The sequence below is a fragment of the Bison bison genome, unplaced genomic scaffold, assembly GCF_000754665.1.
Source record: "Bison bison bison isolate TAMUID 2011002044 unplaced genomic scaffold, Bison_UMD1.0 scf7180017864263, whole genome shotgun sequence".
Lineage (NCBI taxonomy): Eukaryota > Metazoa > Chordata > Mammalia > Artiodactyla > Bovidae > Bison > Bison bison.
The window spans coordinates 12120463-12138279 of record NW_011494835.1 but is presented as its reverse complement, the minus strand read 5'-3'; the positions used below and the strand labels follow the sequence as shown (position 1 = coordinate 12138279).

Below are 17817 nucleotides of genomic sequence, written 5' to 3'. Positions count from 1 at the left end.
CAGACAGAGAGAAAGCTCTGTGAGAAAGGCTGGTGAGTGGGGAGCCCAGGAGTGCAGCTATCCATGGAGCAGTCTGGCAGCATCCAAGAACCAGACAGGATCAGATTTATGTTTTTAAAAGTTCACTCCGGTAGCTGTGTGGAGACATTATTCTCTGTGGCAGGGGGTCAACAAACTTTTTCTGTAAGAAATGAGATAGTAAATATACTAGATTGTGTGAGTCACTTGGGTCTGTTGCAGCTACCCCGCTCTCCATGTTTTATGGAAGTAGCCATAGACGTTATGTAAGTGACCGAACCTGGCTGTGTTCTAGAAAACTTATTCATAGATGCTGACATTTGAATTTCATATAGATTTTACGTGTTGTGAAATAGTCTTTTTTATTTTTTAAATCATTTAAAGATATGAAAGCCATTATTAGTTCCCAGGCCACGTGAAGATAGGAGGCAGGCTGACTTTGACCTGGGAGCTGGGGTTTGCTGACTCCTGTTACAGCGCTTATTTTCTTATTTGTCCAACTTTTTTTTCCCTCTGCCTCTTAAATGATGTTTACTTCTACCTTGACATTTTTCTTAAGTTATCTACACTTTTTTCCAACACTCTGGTAAAGATATGACCAGTACTAAATAAAAAATGGGAATATAACCTCTTCTATTTTTATCTTAGTGTTACATTTTCCATTTGAAAATCAATTGACATGACTGACCCATTCTATTTTTTTCCACAGGCTTTTAAAAAAATGAATAATTTTTTGTTTTTCCTGTGTATTTTTTTCCCCCAAAGTGTTACACTTGGTGCTTTCTTCTTTCAGACCTCACACCGAATTTTTTCATCTTCTCTTTACCTGGTAATAACTCTTAAATTTAATTCTGACATTCAAAAGAAAAAATGGTAGAGACATCAAGAAAACAAAATGCATCATATTCAAACAACACAATTGCTTGCAAATGTTTGTTTCTGATTAGATGAAATAGTTTCTTTACATCAAGGTGAACGACATCCATGTTATTTCAGATCTGCAAATAATTATTCTGACTTAAAGGGAAATTCCTAGTTGCTTTTGTGTATTGTGCTCTTCAGCCCCACAGGATGCTGGAAAGCATAAGGTTTTGGAAAGAGTACATACAGACTTGGTTCAACATCCATCTGAGCCTTACGAGGTATATGATATGATATGATATTGGGCAACTTAATTAATTTCTTGGAGCTTAAGTTTCTCTGAAGCATGCAAAATACATAGTCAGTGATGGAAATTCCCACCCACCTTTCTTCCCCCTGTAAGCATGATAGTTTATCACATAAAAGTTGCTGTGTTAAAAAACGGCCTATATTTGGTGATTGTGAGGGTGTTTGGTGTTAGTTTTAACCTTCTGCAGATATAAAGTTTAAAAAAAAATCTAGCGGTATTCCAAAATGGAACCAATGTGCTTTTAAGGTGGTATACATGATTAAAGTCTGTTCTTTTCATTAATATTTCCTCTGCCTTGTTTATTTTACTTCTGAAAACTCAGGTTTGACAGTTCTCTGGAAGACCTACCTCAGACTGGACCTCACCCACCTACAACTGCTCAGGTTTTACATATTGGTGGCCAAGTAGCCACAGTTTCTAAAGTAACTACATATTCTAGGTAGAGTTTTTTCCTCTTGTCTGTCTAAATTTTAATGCTGGTGGTGATAGGTACTAAAACTGTTTGAGTATTAATAAAAAGGAAAAGCTGGTCATAGATTACAGAACTGACATTAATATATAGACAGAGCTTGGCACTCAGCCTTGGTGGAACACTGCTTTACACTACTTTTAAATTTTTCATTTTTTGTTTTGATTCTGAGTTCTAATTTAGAGTCAGGAAATCTGTGCCTTTTCTCTATTCACTGTGATTTGGAAAGTCATCTTTCTTGATTTTGTCATAAGTCTATTGAATTAGAGCATTCCCATCTAAAAAAGAACTGATAGAAATTTTATGTTCTAGGTGCCCAGATGTATTCTAAATGTATTGAGGTTAATTTTCCTAAGATTTTGAAGGACTCTGCTCATACTCAATCTTTTATACTATTAATTGTGGTACAATATGATGAAAGAAATTCATTATAATTTCCTTTTCTTCTTATAGAAGAAGGATAATTTAGCTGATTGATTTTTTTAGATGACTTTTTTGTAGACTTGTGTCTTGTCATTATTTGCCATTATTTCCCTGAAATAGGAGCCATTGTCCCAAAGATGCAGAGTAATTGAAAAACTCAAAGTTGAGTCAGTTGGTAACTTTATTCTTCCACTTATGACACTCATATTCCTCTGCTGCTTATCACATTTTTCTTTTCTTTTTCTCAGACCCCATTTTTTCTTTTCTAGCCATTCACAACAGTTAAAACATATCTACACAGTTCAATTAAATTATAGACTTATCAAAAATTATACTTAAGCAATTCTCTCTGTGTGTATGCATATATATATAATAGATAGATAAATGACTTACCACAGTTTTCTTAGTTTGTCTTCTAATATTTTGTAAAATTAGAGCCAGTGGAACTAGGAATAATGAATTATCAAATTCTTCTAGAAGGGAGAAGAGGAGACAGGGAGAAGAGACTTACATCAACCCTCACAGTTTTGGGCATCTGAGCTCTTATTCGCTCGAGTTGAGTTTGGTACATAATTATGTTGTGTTAGAGGTGGCCATTGTCACCAATTTTGGAAAAGGCAATCATAGCATAGTGAGGCTATTCATTAAGAACTTACATGCGTAATTAAAGAAGAGAGACATAGATTTCATCCCATGCATTTTAAACTTTCTTTTTACCTAATAAAAAAAAGAAGTTCTCAATTCCAGCTTGATAACCAGATTTGAGAGAAGGGCATGGCAACCCACTCCAGTATTCTTGCGTGGAGAATCACCATGGACAGAGGAGCCTGAAGGGCTACATACAGTCCATAGGGTCGCAAAGAATCAGACACGACTGAGAAACTAAGGAACAGCAGCCACCAGATTTGAAAGTCATTACAGTCCTAATGATGGAATGTTAATTCCTATCTAGGTATATGACCTTTTCTAAAAGACCAAAGGAAACTATTAGTTTAAATAATTCGAATTTTGAAGGTAAAATTTCATAGCAGCATATTTGAATCTTTACAGAGCTAACTGAAAATAGAAATACAGAGCATCATTAGAGAAGGTGATCTTTTTGGTCATATTCACTGTAACTACTGTTTATTTCTGCAAAGGTGTTTGCCCTCCCCAAATAGTTTTACTCTCAATATTTAAAAGTTATTTATTTCTTGTCTGTATTAATATGTATTATAGCTTCTGAATAAGCAGGAGATTGTACCTGCTTCTCTTGAAAACTTGAGTCTCATTAAAATGTCAGGCTCTGGGTGTGTATCATCTCTAAGGTGTATATCATCTCTACATTCTCGTTATGTAGAAACTTTTTGGAAAAGTTGGTGTAACCTTCCTTCTTTTTCTGCTTACTAAAAGTCACACTTCATGTTTGGATTTATTTTCTACTTAGTTGTTGACAAAGAAAAAGAAAGGAAGTTGTTGAGAAATCAGTCTTCAAATGTGTATTGTCATATGATACTGATTTTACTTTAAGTAGGGTTAGAGACTGTGAGCTTAAAAACATTCAAAAATGTTTGTATAGTATTTAAACCAGTTTTATGGAGGATTATGTATCAGATTTTAATTTCTGAGAGAATTCATAGTAATAGTAAATAAAGGATCTGAGCTCCTTTTACGCTTGTGACATGTCACACCTTTAAAAGTCTAAATGTTAACATGGCATGGTTGCTATCTTATCTTTATTATGCTACCCTTCTCACTTTCCTTTTTGTTCCTCTTCTCTGTTTTTCTGCTGACCAATTTAAGCAGCTCCACGAGAAATGTGGCAACAAGTTCTTTGGAAGCTTCTCGAAACTTGTCTACCTTGTCTTCTCCTGCTAGATACAGTGCTGCCGTTCTGAGCAGCGCAGCCGCTACTGTGTCTGCTGTTCTTGCTGCAAGAACCAGGTAGAACTCCATGTACGGTGTGCATCTGATGTGAACCCAGCGCTTTTCACTGTCTTACAACTCACCTCTGAGACAGCATTCCCGTGTGAATCGGCCACAGCCCTGTTAGGAGATCTTAATTGTATTGGGGACATTTTTTCTAGGTTGTGGCTATATCCCACAGAGTGTATTACTGATTTTTCCTAAAATAATCCTTTTATCTCTTTCCATCACCACCATTTATCTGTGATACTTCTCAGTTGCATGGATTGTTGCATGTTGTGTGCCTATTGACTTTTGAGTTTTTATCATTTTTGTGAAACAGAATCAAGCATAAATAGGTATTTTAGGTTTCTGTTGGTTTTACCTTCTCCCACAAGCTGGGTATGTTTGAAGTTGATCTAAAGCCTAACTATTCTAATGTCCATTCATCCTGTAGAAAGAGTAAACCTTTTTATTGTTGTAGGGTTTTTTTACATAATTTCTAGTAGTTTTTATAGCTTTCGATGCTTTCCAAAAGATTGCCTTAATCAACTTTGATGAGAATTTACTCAGTTCTGTATTAATGAGTAGAATAACATAGTAGACACTTCATCCTCTTTCTGCTGCTTTGTTCTGTTTCTGTCCCCCCCTCTCTCTCTCTTTGGGAATGTTTCAAATCACAAACTATAAAAACTACATACTTCCTGCTATCGGTAGTGTGATTTTTCGACTTAAAACTCTTTCTGAATGCTCACCAGGCTCTCCAGTCCTGAAAAATATCACTCACTCCTGGATGCACTTTGCATCAGCCCTGTATCCAAGCCTTTAGCTTTTTCTTATCTCCAGCCCTTGAGGAAATCAACTGGCTCTGTTCATGTTAAGAAAACCAGGTACGGGGGGAGTGGATGTCACAAGGGGGGGCTTGCTGTGAAAGGTACTACTTTCTCTGACACTGAAGCACTGCATTAACAGCCCAAATGAGAAAATCTTAGAGCTGATTTGTGTCCAGTTTTAAATTAACTGTAATTTCAATGCAGCAATAATGCATGAGCACATTATTTTCTATGATTATTAACTTGACTTTTAATCCTTTGTGACATCTCTTATTAGCACACTTGATACTTGGTATGAAATAGGACCCTGTTTTTTATTGCATGGATATTGCTATATGAGAAGAATTGTTTAATAAGACATACCTTTATACTTTTCAAAAAAATGAAAAAGAATAATAATTGCTTTTGATTGGCTGCTATCTTATTGTTCTTAGATATGAGAGTTTTACTTTGGCAGACAACTTAATTTTCACCATGTTTGGGAAATGCTGAAATGCAAAAATGAATTTTTCTCCCAGACTTAACAATTATGCCAAAAATTATTAGGTATAATGTAAAAATAAAAAATCCCAAATGTTTCCTAAAGGTATAATCTTAATGAAATGACTACATTATTTCTGAAAGAACATAAAATTAATGGCAGAGAGTATGACTGTAATTCGTAAAAGCCTGATGTGACACAGGCTGCCTGTTGATCATATGTTTGTGTCCTACCCACAGTGTTATGGATGTGCTCAATATATTTAATTACAGACATCCCTTGGAGATATTACAGGTTTGGTTCCAAACCACTGCCATAAAGTAAATAGTGCAATAAAGCAAGTCACACATTTTTTTGTTTTCCAGTGCATATAAAAATTATATTTACCCTATATTGTATTCCGTTAAGTGTACAATAGCATTATGTCTAAAAAATTAATGTATATACCTTAATTTAAAACTACGTTATTGCTTAAAGATGCTGACCATTATCGGAACCTTCAGAGAGTCATAATCTTTTTGCAGTAGTAATACCAAAGATCACTGATCACAGATCACTATCACAAATGTAATAATAATGAAAATTTCTGAAATCTTGTGAGGGTTACCAAAATATGACACAAAGTGGGCAGCAAATGCATTTGGAAAAATGGTCCTGATAGACTTGCTTGATGCAAGGTTGCCACAAACCTTCAGTTTGTGAAAAGAAACAATATGTATGAAGCACAGTAAAGTGCTTAAATAAGCTGTGTCTGTGTAACTCTGGATAACTTAAGGGAGATGTTTGAACAGGGGGAAGATATATCATTGTACGTTTTGCTCTAAGGAAAAAAAAATACCCAAAATTATTTGTGGAATTGTGATCGTTAAATGAGCAGAAATATAACATTGTTAGGGCTAAGTTTATACAAAGACAGGTGCTGACTACCCTTGGAATAAAAATTCCTTTGAGAACACAATAGAATCTTTAAATCCTCTATTGCTTTCTTTCTGTCTTTATTTTTAACTAAATGGCTTATGGTATGTTTTGGCTGACATCAGATGGAGATGGAATGAGGAAAAGCACTGGTTATGAGAAAATACCCCGTTTCTCCATTTGTGCCATGTTCATTCAGCTTTTGATTTTTTATTCCAGTAAGTTATTTTGTTCTCACTGTTTAACAGAAAAAGAACAACATAAAAATCCTTATATACCTTGTTTGAAGAATTAATGTTTTTCATTTATCATTGCAAAACTGAGAACAGTTTTATAATTTTTTGGTATGGAGTTGTTACATGGTAGGTCAGTCTGTTTTTAAGCAGGAAAAGTTACTCTAAAAAAATGCATCCCTGATTTCCTTTCAAATTAGTCTCCTTATTGTTTAAATGAACTTTTTTTTTATTTAAATATGCCTGAAGTTATGAACTGACTGTTTATCCATGGACCTACTTCTAGAGGAAGTGTTAGTAGTAATTTTCATTACTTTTTATTAACAGTTGTAGACACAAGCTAAATATGTTTGATATCCAGAGAAGGAAAATGGTTCTTGAGAAGGTAAGCTAGCTGGCATTCTGCAAAGCAAGAGTGCAGGGTTTCCTGAAGAGACCTTGCCACCTCAATGAGACGTGTACTAGAAAGAGCACTTGGGATAATGTCAGAGGTATTTTATCTCTGATTTTTGCTTTTGTTTAACAGTAATCTTTAAAATTAAAACAGAGGTCTGTATAGTCAAAGCTATGGCTTTTCCAATAGTCATGTATGGATGTGAGAGTTGGACCATAAAGAAGGCTGAACGCCGAAGGATTGATGCTTTTGAACTGTGGTGTTGGAGAAGACTCTTGAGAGTCCCTTGGACTGGAAGGAAATCAAACCAGTCAGTCCTGAAGGAAATCAATCCTGAATATTCATTGGAAGGACTGATGCTAAAGCTGAAGCTCCAACACTTTGGGCACCTGATGCGAAGAGCTGACTCATTGGAAAAGACCCTGATGCTGGGAAAGATTGAAGACAGGAGGAGAAGGAGAGGACAGAGGATGAGATGGTTGGATGGCATCACCAACTCAGTGGACATGAGTTTGAGCAAGCTCCGGGAGATGGTGAAGGACAGGGAAGCCTGGCATGCTGCAGTCCCTGGGGTGGCAAAGGGTCAGACACAAGTGAGCAACTAAACAGCAACAAATCTTTAAAATTATAATAAAGTGTAGTACAATACAAGATGTGTCTTCATTATAGTATTTATATTTAACAAGTTGAATTTTAATACAAAAAGTTTAAGAATTTTGCTTAGGAAAATACAAAAAATTTTCTTGTAAACAGAATTCTGAAACAAAGGAGACTCATGATTGCTCTATATGTCTCAATCCTTTTATAAAGTTCTTAAAGAATTAAGAATTCTTAATAGCATTCTATAAGAATACTTATAATTATGATCTTCCAGAAATACTCCTTTCTTACCACTTCAGAATGTGTGTATTCCTATATCAATTTTTGTAAGAGTTTAGCTAACAACTGCTTAGTTTAAACATTGATGTTTAAATCTGTGATGTACAATTGGCTTTTAAAAAATTTAAACATATAATTATGAAAATTAGAATAAAAGTTACCTCAAGATTATTCTTTGAGCAGAGATTCTCTTTTGAAAATAGACTTGAAATTTCCAATTCTTCCCCATCTGCAGCTGAAATTTATTTGTTACAATAGTTAAACGAATGTGGGGAAAGAATATAAATTTAAGATAAATCAGATTGCTGACACTGAAAATTAACTTTTCTTCCTTTTTCTTTTGTCCTCATTAGCTCAGTTTTGAAACCTTTGGTCTATCAGTATACATTTTTCTCCATTTTAAGGTTTTGAAATACAAAACAGAATCTTTGGTATTCTTGAGATGGAAGTCGTATTAATTTGAACATTTCATTTCAGTGCTTGTTTATTTGGCACACTAGTGAAAATGCCCATGTTTGATGCTGAGCTTGGTATTAATCAACATTGCTGGTGGATTTGCTCTGGTTTTCTTACTAGGATCTTTTAGAAGTTTAATTTGTTTAGAATTTAGGTATACCTTAAACCATTTAAGTTTAGAAAAAAATGTATATGAGTTGTGATTTTAGAATATACCAATCTAAGTGATCATGACTATTATATTAATGTTAGTCATTAGTTTGAAATATTTTGCTGTTAGTGATTATTGATAGCATTTTCCCCAAATATAGAATTATATACCCAATGGCTTTATTAATTTTTTAATCTTTACATAATGTTCATATATTTCTTTAAGTAATAAGTAATAGTTAAAAATTAGGGAAAAAAAGATGTTTGATTTTTAGGGGCTTGGACATCATATATTTCAACATGATTGTCTAGATAAAACTTAATTTTCTCCCATTAATACATTAAATATTTTAAGTTAATAGAGATCTATTCCCCTAGAGATTTTTCAGCTCTGCTGATCAATCCTGATATAAATAAAACTCCCTTGCTTATAACTTAGATTTTTAAAATTCTTTATAATCTGCACACCCTTTGTATCTAAAGAGTACTATTAAAGATTTAAACATCTCAGAGTCTTTGGAAGAAAATATATACAGAACTGTGTACAAAGGTTACAAAAATTATGAAAACATTTTTTGCTTATGAGATACTGTGTGTCATTTAAAACTGAGTTGAGGAGATGAGATTATACCTGACCTCAAAATCCTGGATCAGAACTATCTACAAACTACATTTAGAAGCAGAATTACTAGTGCAGATGAAGGATGTTTATTTGCTAAATGTGCTTATCTCTAGATGTCTGAGCTACATATTACAGGATGTAGCATTTCTGGAACATACACTCTGTGCTCAGCAGTGTGTTCGGTACTTGATGTGTGTTACATGTGTTATCTCATTGTATTTCATTTAATCCTAGCAATAACCTTGGAATAACAGTAGCATTTTTTTGAAGTAGGTTGAGTCATGCTAGTAAAGTAATGCTCAAAATTCTCCAAGCCAGGCTTCAGCAATATGTGAACTGTGAACTTCCAGATGTTCCAGCTGGTTTTAGAAAAGGCAGAGGAACCAGAGATCAAATTGCCAACATCCTCTGGGTCATCAAAAAAGCAAGAGAGTTCCAGAAAAGCATCTATTTCTGCTTTATCGACTACACCAAAGCCTTTGACTGTGTGGATCACAATAAACTGTGGAAAATTCTGAAAGAGATAGGAATACCAGACCACCTGACCTGCCTCTTGAGAAACCTGTATGCAGGTCGGGAAGCAAGTGTTAGAACTAGACATGGAACAAAAGACTGGTTCCGAATAGGAAAAAGAGTACGTCAAGGCTGTATATTGTCACCCTGCTTATTTAACTTATTTTTCTGGGCTCCAAAATCGCTGCAGATGGTAATTGCAGCCATGAAATTAAAAGACGCTTACTCTTTGGAAGAAAAGTTATGACCAACCTAAACAGCATATTGAAAAGCAGAGACATTACTTTGTCAGCAAAGGTCCATCTAGTCAAGGCTATGGTTTTTCCAGTGGTCATGTATGGATGTGAGAATTGGACTATAAAGAATGCTGAGCACCGAAGAATTGATGCTTTTGAACTGTAGTGTTGGAGAAGACTCTTGAGAGTCCTTTGGACTGCAAGGAGATCCAACCAGTCCATTCTAAAGGAGATCAGTCCTGGGTGTTCATTGGAAGGACTGATGTTGAAGCTGAAACTCCAATACTTTGGCCACCTGATGCAAAGAGCTGACTCATTTGAAAAGACCCTGACACTGGAAAAGATTGAGGGCGGGAGGAGAAAGGGATGACAGAGGTTGAGGTGGTTGAATGGTACCACCGACTCAATGGACGTGAATTTGGGTAGACTCTGGGAGTTGGTGATGGACAGGGAGGCCTGGCGTGCTGCAGTTCATTGGATCGCAAAGAGTCGGACACGACTGAGCGACTGAACTGAACTGAATCACAGTGTTTCAGGTATACAATATAAGTGAATTGCTTTACCATATGCCTGAAACATTGTAAGTCAACAATATTTTTCATATTCTTCAATTTCCATTATAGGTTATTACAAGATATTGAGTATAGTTCCCTGCTATACAGTAGGCCCTTGTTTATCTATTTTATATACAGTAGTATGTATCTGTTAATCCCAAATTGCTGATTTATCCCCCCTTTCCCCTTTGGTAACCCACAAGTTTGTTTTCTATATCTGTGAGTCTACTTCTGTCTTGTAAATAAGTTCATTTGTATTTTTTTTTTTTTAGATTCCACACGTGAGTGATGGCATATGATATTTGTCTTGTAAATAAGTTCATTTGTATTTTTTTTTTTAGATTCCACATGTGAGTGATGGCATATGATATTTGTCTTTCTCTGTGTGACTCAGTATATAATTTCTAGGTTTATCCTTGTTGCTGTAAATGGCATTATTTCATTCTTTTTATGGCTGAGTAATATTCCATTGTATATATGTGCCACATCTTCTTTATCCATGGGAATCCATTCTGTTGATAGACACTTAGGTTGCTTCCATGTTTTGGCTATTATAAATAGTGCTGCTATAAACACTGGGGTGTGTGTATCTTTTTGAATTAGAGTTTTTGTAAAATAAAATAATTTGTCCATCACAAATCTTTTAAAAGGTACTTAATGCTTAAATTTGGTTTCCATTAATATTCTTTATTGTGTCTTTACTGATAATTGTGTTCAGCATGGCCATTAGGTAAACTGTCTTTCACTTTTTATTTATGATAAAATTATTAAACTGCTTAAGTTTTTCATATTTTTTTTTAACATCAAGCAGATTTGAGTTTTCATTAAACTCATTAGAAATGATAGAAGAAGATGATAGCTCTGCTACACTTGAATGTGAGGGAACAATAATAGGGAATAGTATTTCAAGGTAGTTAAAATAGCTCTAATGTGATTCTTCAAAACTACCTGTTGTCACAAGTGCCCTAAACCCACCATCAGGTTTGGATGACTCCTGGGAGGACTTAGCAGAACTTATAGTCTCTAGTAGTGCTCATGATTGAGAGTCATTCCAGTGAAAGATTACAAAGCAAAATCAGCACAGAGAAAGGTGCATGGGGCCAAGTCGAGAAGAAAGGAGGCTGTAGTTTCCAAACCTCCCCGTGAGGTCACCCGTGATGTGTGGATGCCTATGGCAAGGAGTTACAAGACATGCAAAGTGTTCTGTACCAGAGAAGCTCTTTAGAAACTAAGTTCCTGAGACGGGTTTCGTTGGGGCTCATCACGTAGGCATGCTGTGCCTCATTCGTACCCAGTCTCCAGCTTGCAGAAGGACAGCAGGTGTTTATCATAAACCACACTGTTGATAAAGTTTAGGTGCAGTGAGCACTCTTTGTCTTTTAGAGAAACTTTTATATGACTGTAGGGAACTGTTTACCAGCCAAGTTCCCAAAAGCCAGTCACAGGGCAGCCTTGCAGCAGCCTTCCTAAGGATAGGTAGCGTCAGCCCGCTCTGTTAGGCTGTGCAGGGTTCAAGAGGCATTGGGGAAATTAGGTAATACAGTCATTTACAGTAATATGGTGGGCATGATTGCAGTTGAAACTTCAGCCTAAGAGTATAACTAAGGGTATTTATTTTGTCTAGCTGTTGATTTCAGGTATTGAAGGAATTGAGTTTCTGTGCATAGAATTATTTAGGAAGTGGTAGCTCAGTTTCTGTTGACAAGCCACTAGGAAGTATTCTTATTGTCATTGTTACCATTTTTATTATACTTCATTTGAGAGAAACTGTTTATAGTATTACATCATTCCAGAAGTGCCTACTTTAGAATTTGGACTACCTAGAATTATTTTTTTAATCAGGGTATGTAAGTATAAATAACAAATGACTGGGGTAATAAAACCATATCATCTTCTATATCAAACTGGAACCAGTGTAAATAAGACCTCCTGTTAAGCAAATAGCTCTGATTGAGAGAGGACAGTGGCAGACTTGTCTCTTGTTTTCTTGTATCATGAACACTGAACACTGGATGCTGTGTTAGGCTGCAGATTTTGTCTCCTGTTTTCCACTATGTAACACAGTGTCTGGCATGTATTATAGTAGGTGCTTAAGTATTTACTGAATGAATGAGTAACTGAGCGAGTGTGTGAGTGAAACGAGTGACTGGTGAGATGTCAGGGAAACTTAGTCCGTAAGATACCACAAGAATGTGGTAAAGAAAAAGCCGCATCTGCCATTTCATACAGATAATCAAGGATTCTCCAATAATTAATTGTTGTATTCTACATGACCCTTCTGGAATGTTGAGATAGAGGAAATTAGCTGCTTATTTAAAAGAATTGGCTGTGTAACTTTTCCAGTGCCTAATTTCTCAGGTTTGGGCTTCCCTGGTGGCTCAGTGGTAGAGAATTTGCCTGCCAATGCAGAAGAGGTGGTTTGATTCCTGGGCCAGGAGGATCCCCTGGAGAAGGAAATGGCAACCCACTCCAGTTCTCTTGCTGGGATAATCCCGTGGACAGAGGAGTCTGGGTTATAGCAAACAGAGTTGCAAAAGAGTCAGACATGGCTTAGCAACTAAACGACAAAAACAACAATTTCTCAGAGTAGACCTTTTAAAGGGAATTTCCAAAGATTGAACAAATGCAACCCGATTGTTTTCCTTTCCTTTTCTTTTTTCTGTTTTAAAGAGAGTCAGTCCCCTGTCATGGTATTAGAGTTTTCTTTAAAATATCAATTAATCAATATTTTTGTTTTTCTTAGAGATTTAATAGGCTGAGAAAAGGACAAATCACTACTAAGTTAGATTACTATCACTTTACCAAAAACGTCTCCTCCTTTTCTCTCCAGCAATGCCCAGGAGTCTTCTCTGCAGTCTGCCCCATCAGCAGGTGCAGCTTGGAGCTCCCCCGAGAGGCCGGGAAGCCCAGGCTCGGCCAGACCAGGGGTAGCCGGACTCACCACTGCTGCTGCCTTCAAGCCTCTGGGGTCCAGTGGGATCAAGTCACCAAGCTGGCAACGGCCCAGCCAAGCAGGTACTTCGCCAGAGAAATCTCTTGCTTTTTTACATTTAAATATAACTATGAAAATGTGTTCTGGGATATATTTCAGCTAGAATTCACTGCTGAAACCCTTCTCAATCATCTGAGATTTACAAAAGACTGGGAAGAGTAGTTGCAGCTATTTTTTCCTCTGAAGTGTCTGATTAACATTCTGTGTGTGTGTGACACAGCTGCCACTTGCTATTTATAATTATAGAATTGAGAGCATTTCCTGGTTTTCCAGATTACCCAAGAAGCATGGGTTGAATTGTAAATTTGGGGTCTTATTAACAAACTATGTTGTTTGAAGATTAGCCTTGGACATACAACATCCTGGTTTTGATCATATACACAGAATAACAGGACAGATACACTTGCTGCCATCAGTTATTGAAGAAAGAAAGAGTCTTTTACTTCCCGTCTTTGGGCTCCATCTGGAAACTTGACTTTACATTCACTTCTATAGATAAATCTTGCCTGGAGAATCCCAGGGATGGGGGAGCCTGGTGGGCTGCCGTCTATGGGGTTGCACAGAGTCCGACACAACTGAAGCGACTTAGCAGCAGCAGATATGTCATCAAGATTCCCTTTACTACCCAGCCACTGGTAATTTACTTCCTATCAGGCTTCCCTGATAGGGAAGAATCCGCCTGCAGTGTCAGAGACCCTGGTTCGATTCCTGGGTCAGGAAGATCCGCTGGAGAAGGGACAGGCTACCCACTCCAGTATTCTTGAGCTTCCCTTGTGGCTCAGTTGGTAAAGGGTCCACCTGCAATGCAGGAGACCTGGGATTGATCCCTGGGTTGGGAAGATCCCCTGGAGAAGGGAAAGGCTACCCACTCCAGCATTCTGGCCTAGAGAATCACATGGACTGTGTAGTCCTTGGAGGTCACAAAGAGTCAGACTTGACAAAGTGACTTTCACTTCACTTCTCACCCTCAACCTTGTTGACCTCCAAGTGGTACCTCCAACGCTATGTGTCTGAGAATACCCTACCTGTCTCTGGGGATGATAACCAGGCACCAGAGCGAGAGTGAAAGCTTGAGACTCCATTCCCATGCTCTCACAGTAACTAACACGTAATGATTCCATCTCTTACTTAGTATTTCTCAAATTTCTTTTCTCCTCTTTGTGGTCTCAGCAACTGCCTTGGTTCAGGCCCTGGTCTTTGCAGACAACTCCTAACTAATTTCCCCATCTCCTTCTCAGCCTGGAAGTCTGTCCTTCTTACTGCAAGGGATATTTCTAAAACTCATTTGCCCATGTTACTCTCCTGCTGCACAGGCTGGATTGTTTCCCCCTTCCTTCATTAATCATTAAGACCTTTTCCCTCTGACCTCTGCTAACTTTTCAGTCTCATCTTCTGCTGCTCACACTTTGTAACTGCTCTGGTTTTACTAAAACTTCTTCAGTTACTGAAACTTGCCATGTTAATTTGCTTTTGAAAGTTCAGGTTCTTCTGCAAAGAAGATACTTTTTTAACTTATCCCTTGTATATTTCTAGTCTTCCTTCATCAGTTTTGGGATGGGTATTAATTGAATAAACAAGGGGCTGCTTTGGAAAATATGATAACTTTTTTAACTTTCTATAGAAAAATAGGTCATTTATTATTTTTTTTTAGTTGATAAGAGTGGAAAGAATGAATTTTTAGTTAATTAGGAATCCATCTTTGTGTTTCGTATTTTCCATAACATTTAAATATATTAATGCTAACTTCATTTATTGTAAGTAAATTATCTTTAATAAATTACTAATTATTTATATAGTTAAAATTTATTTCATAGTGTCATTTTCATGTTTTTGAATTACCATTACTCATTTTTAAAGCTAAAAGCATTGTGTGGAAGAAAGAGGAAAGGCCATTACACATGACGTGGGCTATTTTGTTTGCTTGTTTATTATCTTAATTAAAAAAAATTTTTTTTTTAAATTTGACTGAGCTGCTCAGCAGGTAGGATCTTAGTTCCCCAACCAGGCATCAAACCTGTGCCCGCTACAGTGGAAGTGCAGGGTCCTAACCACTTGACTGCCAAGAGATCCCCTGATTGAGACTATTTGAAACAAAAGACTATTTTATTACTTTTGAAAACTTTAAAGATTTAGAATAATATCATTCGCAAGACCTATTTTCTTGGAAAAAATGCTGACACCTCAGCCCTCAGTTCAGTTCAGTTCAGTCGCTCAGTCGTGTTCGACTCTTTGTGACCCCATGAATCACAGTACGCCAGACCTCCCTGTCCATCACCAACTCCCAGAATTCACTCAGACTCATGTCCATCAAGTCGGTGATGCCATCCAGCCATTTCATCCTCTGTCATCCCCTTCTCCTCCTGCCCCCAATCCCTCCCAGCATCAGGATCTTTTCCAGTGAGTCAATTCTTTGCATGAGGTGGCCAAAGTACTAGAGTTTCAGCTTTAGCATCAGTCCCTCCAGTGAACACCCAGGGCTGATCTTGTTTAGAATGGACTGGTTGGATCTCCTTGCAGTCCAAGGGCCCTACACATTTTTAATTATTTCCACTTATTTAGAACTTATCTATGACAATGAAGAATTGCTGTATTTATTTTATATATGATTAGAATACAAAAAGTAACTTTCACAAAAAATTTGGGGGGTATAGTCATTGGAAGCAAACAGGAGAATGTTTCCTAAAAGAGCAAGGAAAAGACTAAATTTCAGAGGTAGAACTGAAAGAAGGGTACAGAGTATACATGCTGTGAAGCTCAGGAAGCTATATGTACCGCTTTTGGAAAATCAGAAACTGTGGGCAAAATACTACTCAGCCTGTTAGAATAAAAAGAAAACTTCCAATTGATGTCAAACTCTTGGAGGATACACTACAGCAAAATTACCACAAGAGGGCGATAGAATCCTTTTTTTCTCTCATTCTAATATAATTTAATAATCAAAACAGGCAAATAAATATAATCATGATTCACATGGTTAGTATTTAAAATATTAACCCTTTTACAGAAGGTGTAACTGAATTTAATCTGAGCAAAACTATAACAGGATAGAAAACTGTATGTTGTATAGTATAAAGCATTAATTATTATTAAAAGGAAGTATGTTTTGCCATTGTGAAGTGTTAGTTGAATTACATCTTGATGCTTAAATCAGAAAATATTTGCAGAACTCCTGCTGTTTATCTTGCTCTAGGTACTATACTGGCACTTAGTGAGTTTACGTTATGTTAAAATTACTTATTTTATGTTACTTCGTAAAAATTGTAAAATAAATACAAAATTCCTAGCCACTCAAGTTCTTTTATTCTACTCTAACAGTATACCGTATTTCAAACAAAGTAAAACCAATACCTCAGAATCTACTCTTAGTCTCTCATAAATAGTTTCAAGGACTTCCTTATGCAAATGTTTCCCATTTGTTCTTTTGATTTAGAAGGTTTTAACTGTCACATTTGACTGTGTGGATCATGACAAACTGGAAAGCTCTTAGAGAGATGGGAATACCAGACCCTCTTACCCGTCTCCTGAGAAACCTGTATGCAGGTCAAGAAGCAACAGTTGGAACCCTGTATGGAACAACTGATTGGTTCGAGATCAAGAAAGGAGTACGACAGGGCTGTCTGCTGTCACCCTGTTTGTTTAACCTATATGCTGAGCACATTGTGAGAAATGCTGGGCTGGATAAGTTACAAGACGAAATCAAGATAGGTAGGAGAAATATCAACAGCCTCAGATATGCAGATGATACCCCTCTACTCTTGTTGAGGGTGAAGGAGGAGAGTGAAAGAGCCGGCTTAAAACTAATATTAAAAAACTAAGATCATGGCATCCTGCCCCATTGCTGCATGGCAAATAGAAGAGGAAAAGGAGGAAGTAGAGATTTCCTCTTCTTGGGCTCTAAAATCACTGCGAACAGTGACTGCAGCCATGAAATCAGAAGACAGTTGCTTCTTGGCAGGAAAGTGGTGGCAAGCCTAGACAGTGTGTTGAAAAGCAGAGACATTACTCTGCCAACTAAGGTCCATATAGTCAAGGCTATGGTCTTCCCAGTGGTATCGTTATGGTTGTGAGAGCTGGACTGTAAAAAAGGCAGAATGCCAAAGAATTGATGCCTTTGAACTGTGGTGCTGGAGAAGACTCCTGAAAGTCCCTTGGACAGCAAGGAGATCAAGCCAGTCAATCTTAAGGGAGATCAACCCTAAATATTCACTGGAAGGACTGATGCTGAAGCTCCAGTATTTTGGTCATCTGATGCGAACAGTTGACTCATTGGAAAAGTCCCTGATGCTGGAATAGATTGAGGGCAGAAGGAGAAGAGGGCATAAGAGGATGAGATGGCTGGGTGGCATTACCGATTCAGTGAACGTGAACTTGGACAAATTCTGGGAGATGGTGAGGGACAGGGAGGCCTGGCGTGCCGCAGTCCGTGGGGTCGCAAAGAGTTGGACACGACTAGGTGATTGAACAACAAAAGTTGTCACATGATGTATTCTTAATGTTCTTCACAACTGACCTGTGAAAAGGACAGTTTCCACCAAAGGTTGCAAAAGCTGCAGAGGCAAGTCACTGCACTCCTTTGGACTCAGATAGAGCATTG

At 37.1% G+C, this 17817-nt stretch overlaps 1 protein-coding gene across 5 annotated transcripts in view; it reads left to right on the top strand.

Moving 5' to 3' along the window:
- Positions 1-17817, top strand: part of PDLIM5 (PDZ and LIM domain 5) — a 235490-nt gene that overhangs the window by 167893 nt on the left and 49780 nt on the right. For 4 of the 5 annotated variants that reach the window (XM_010848336.1, XM_010848337.1, XM_010848339.1 and 1 more), the window contains one exon: positions 13062-13246. In XM_010848336.1, coding sequence (XP_010846638.1) covers positions 13062-13246 — 185 coding nt within the window. Of the gene's footprint in view, positions 1-1511; positions 1629-3857; positions 4005-4723; positions 4856-13061; positions 13247-17817 lie in introns of all 5 variants that reach the window. The other variant, XM_010848342.1, reaches the window with a different exon arrangement.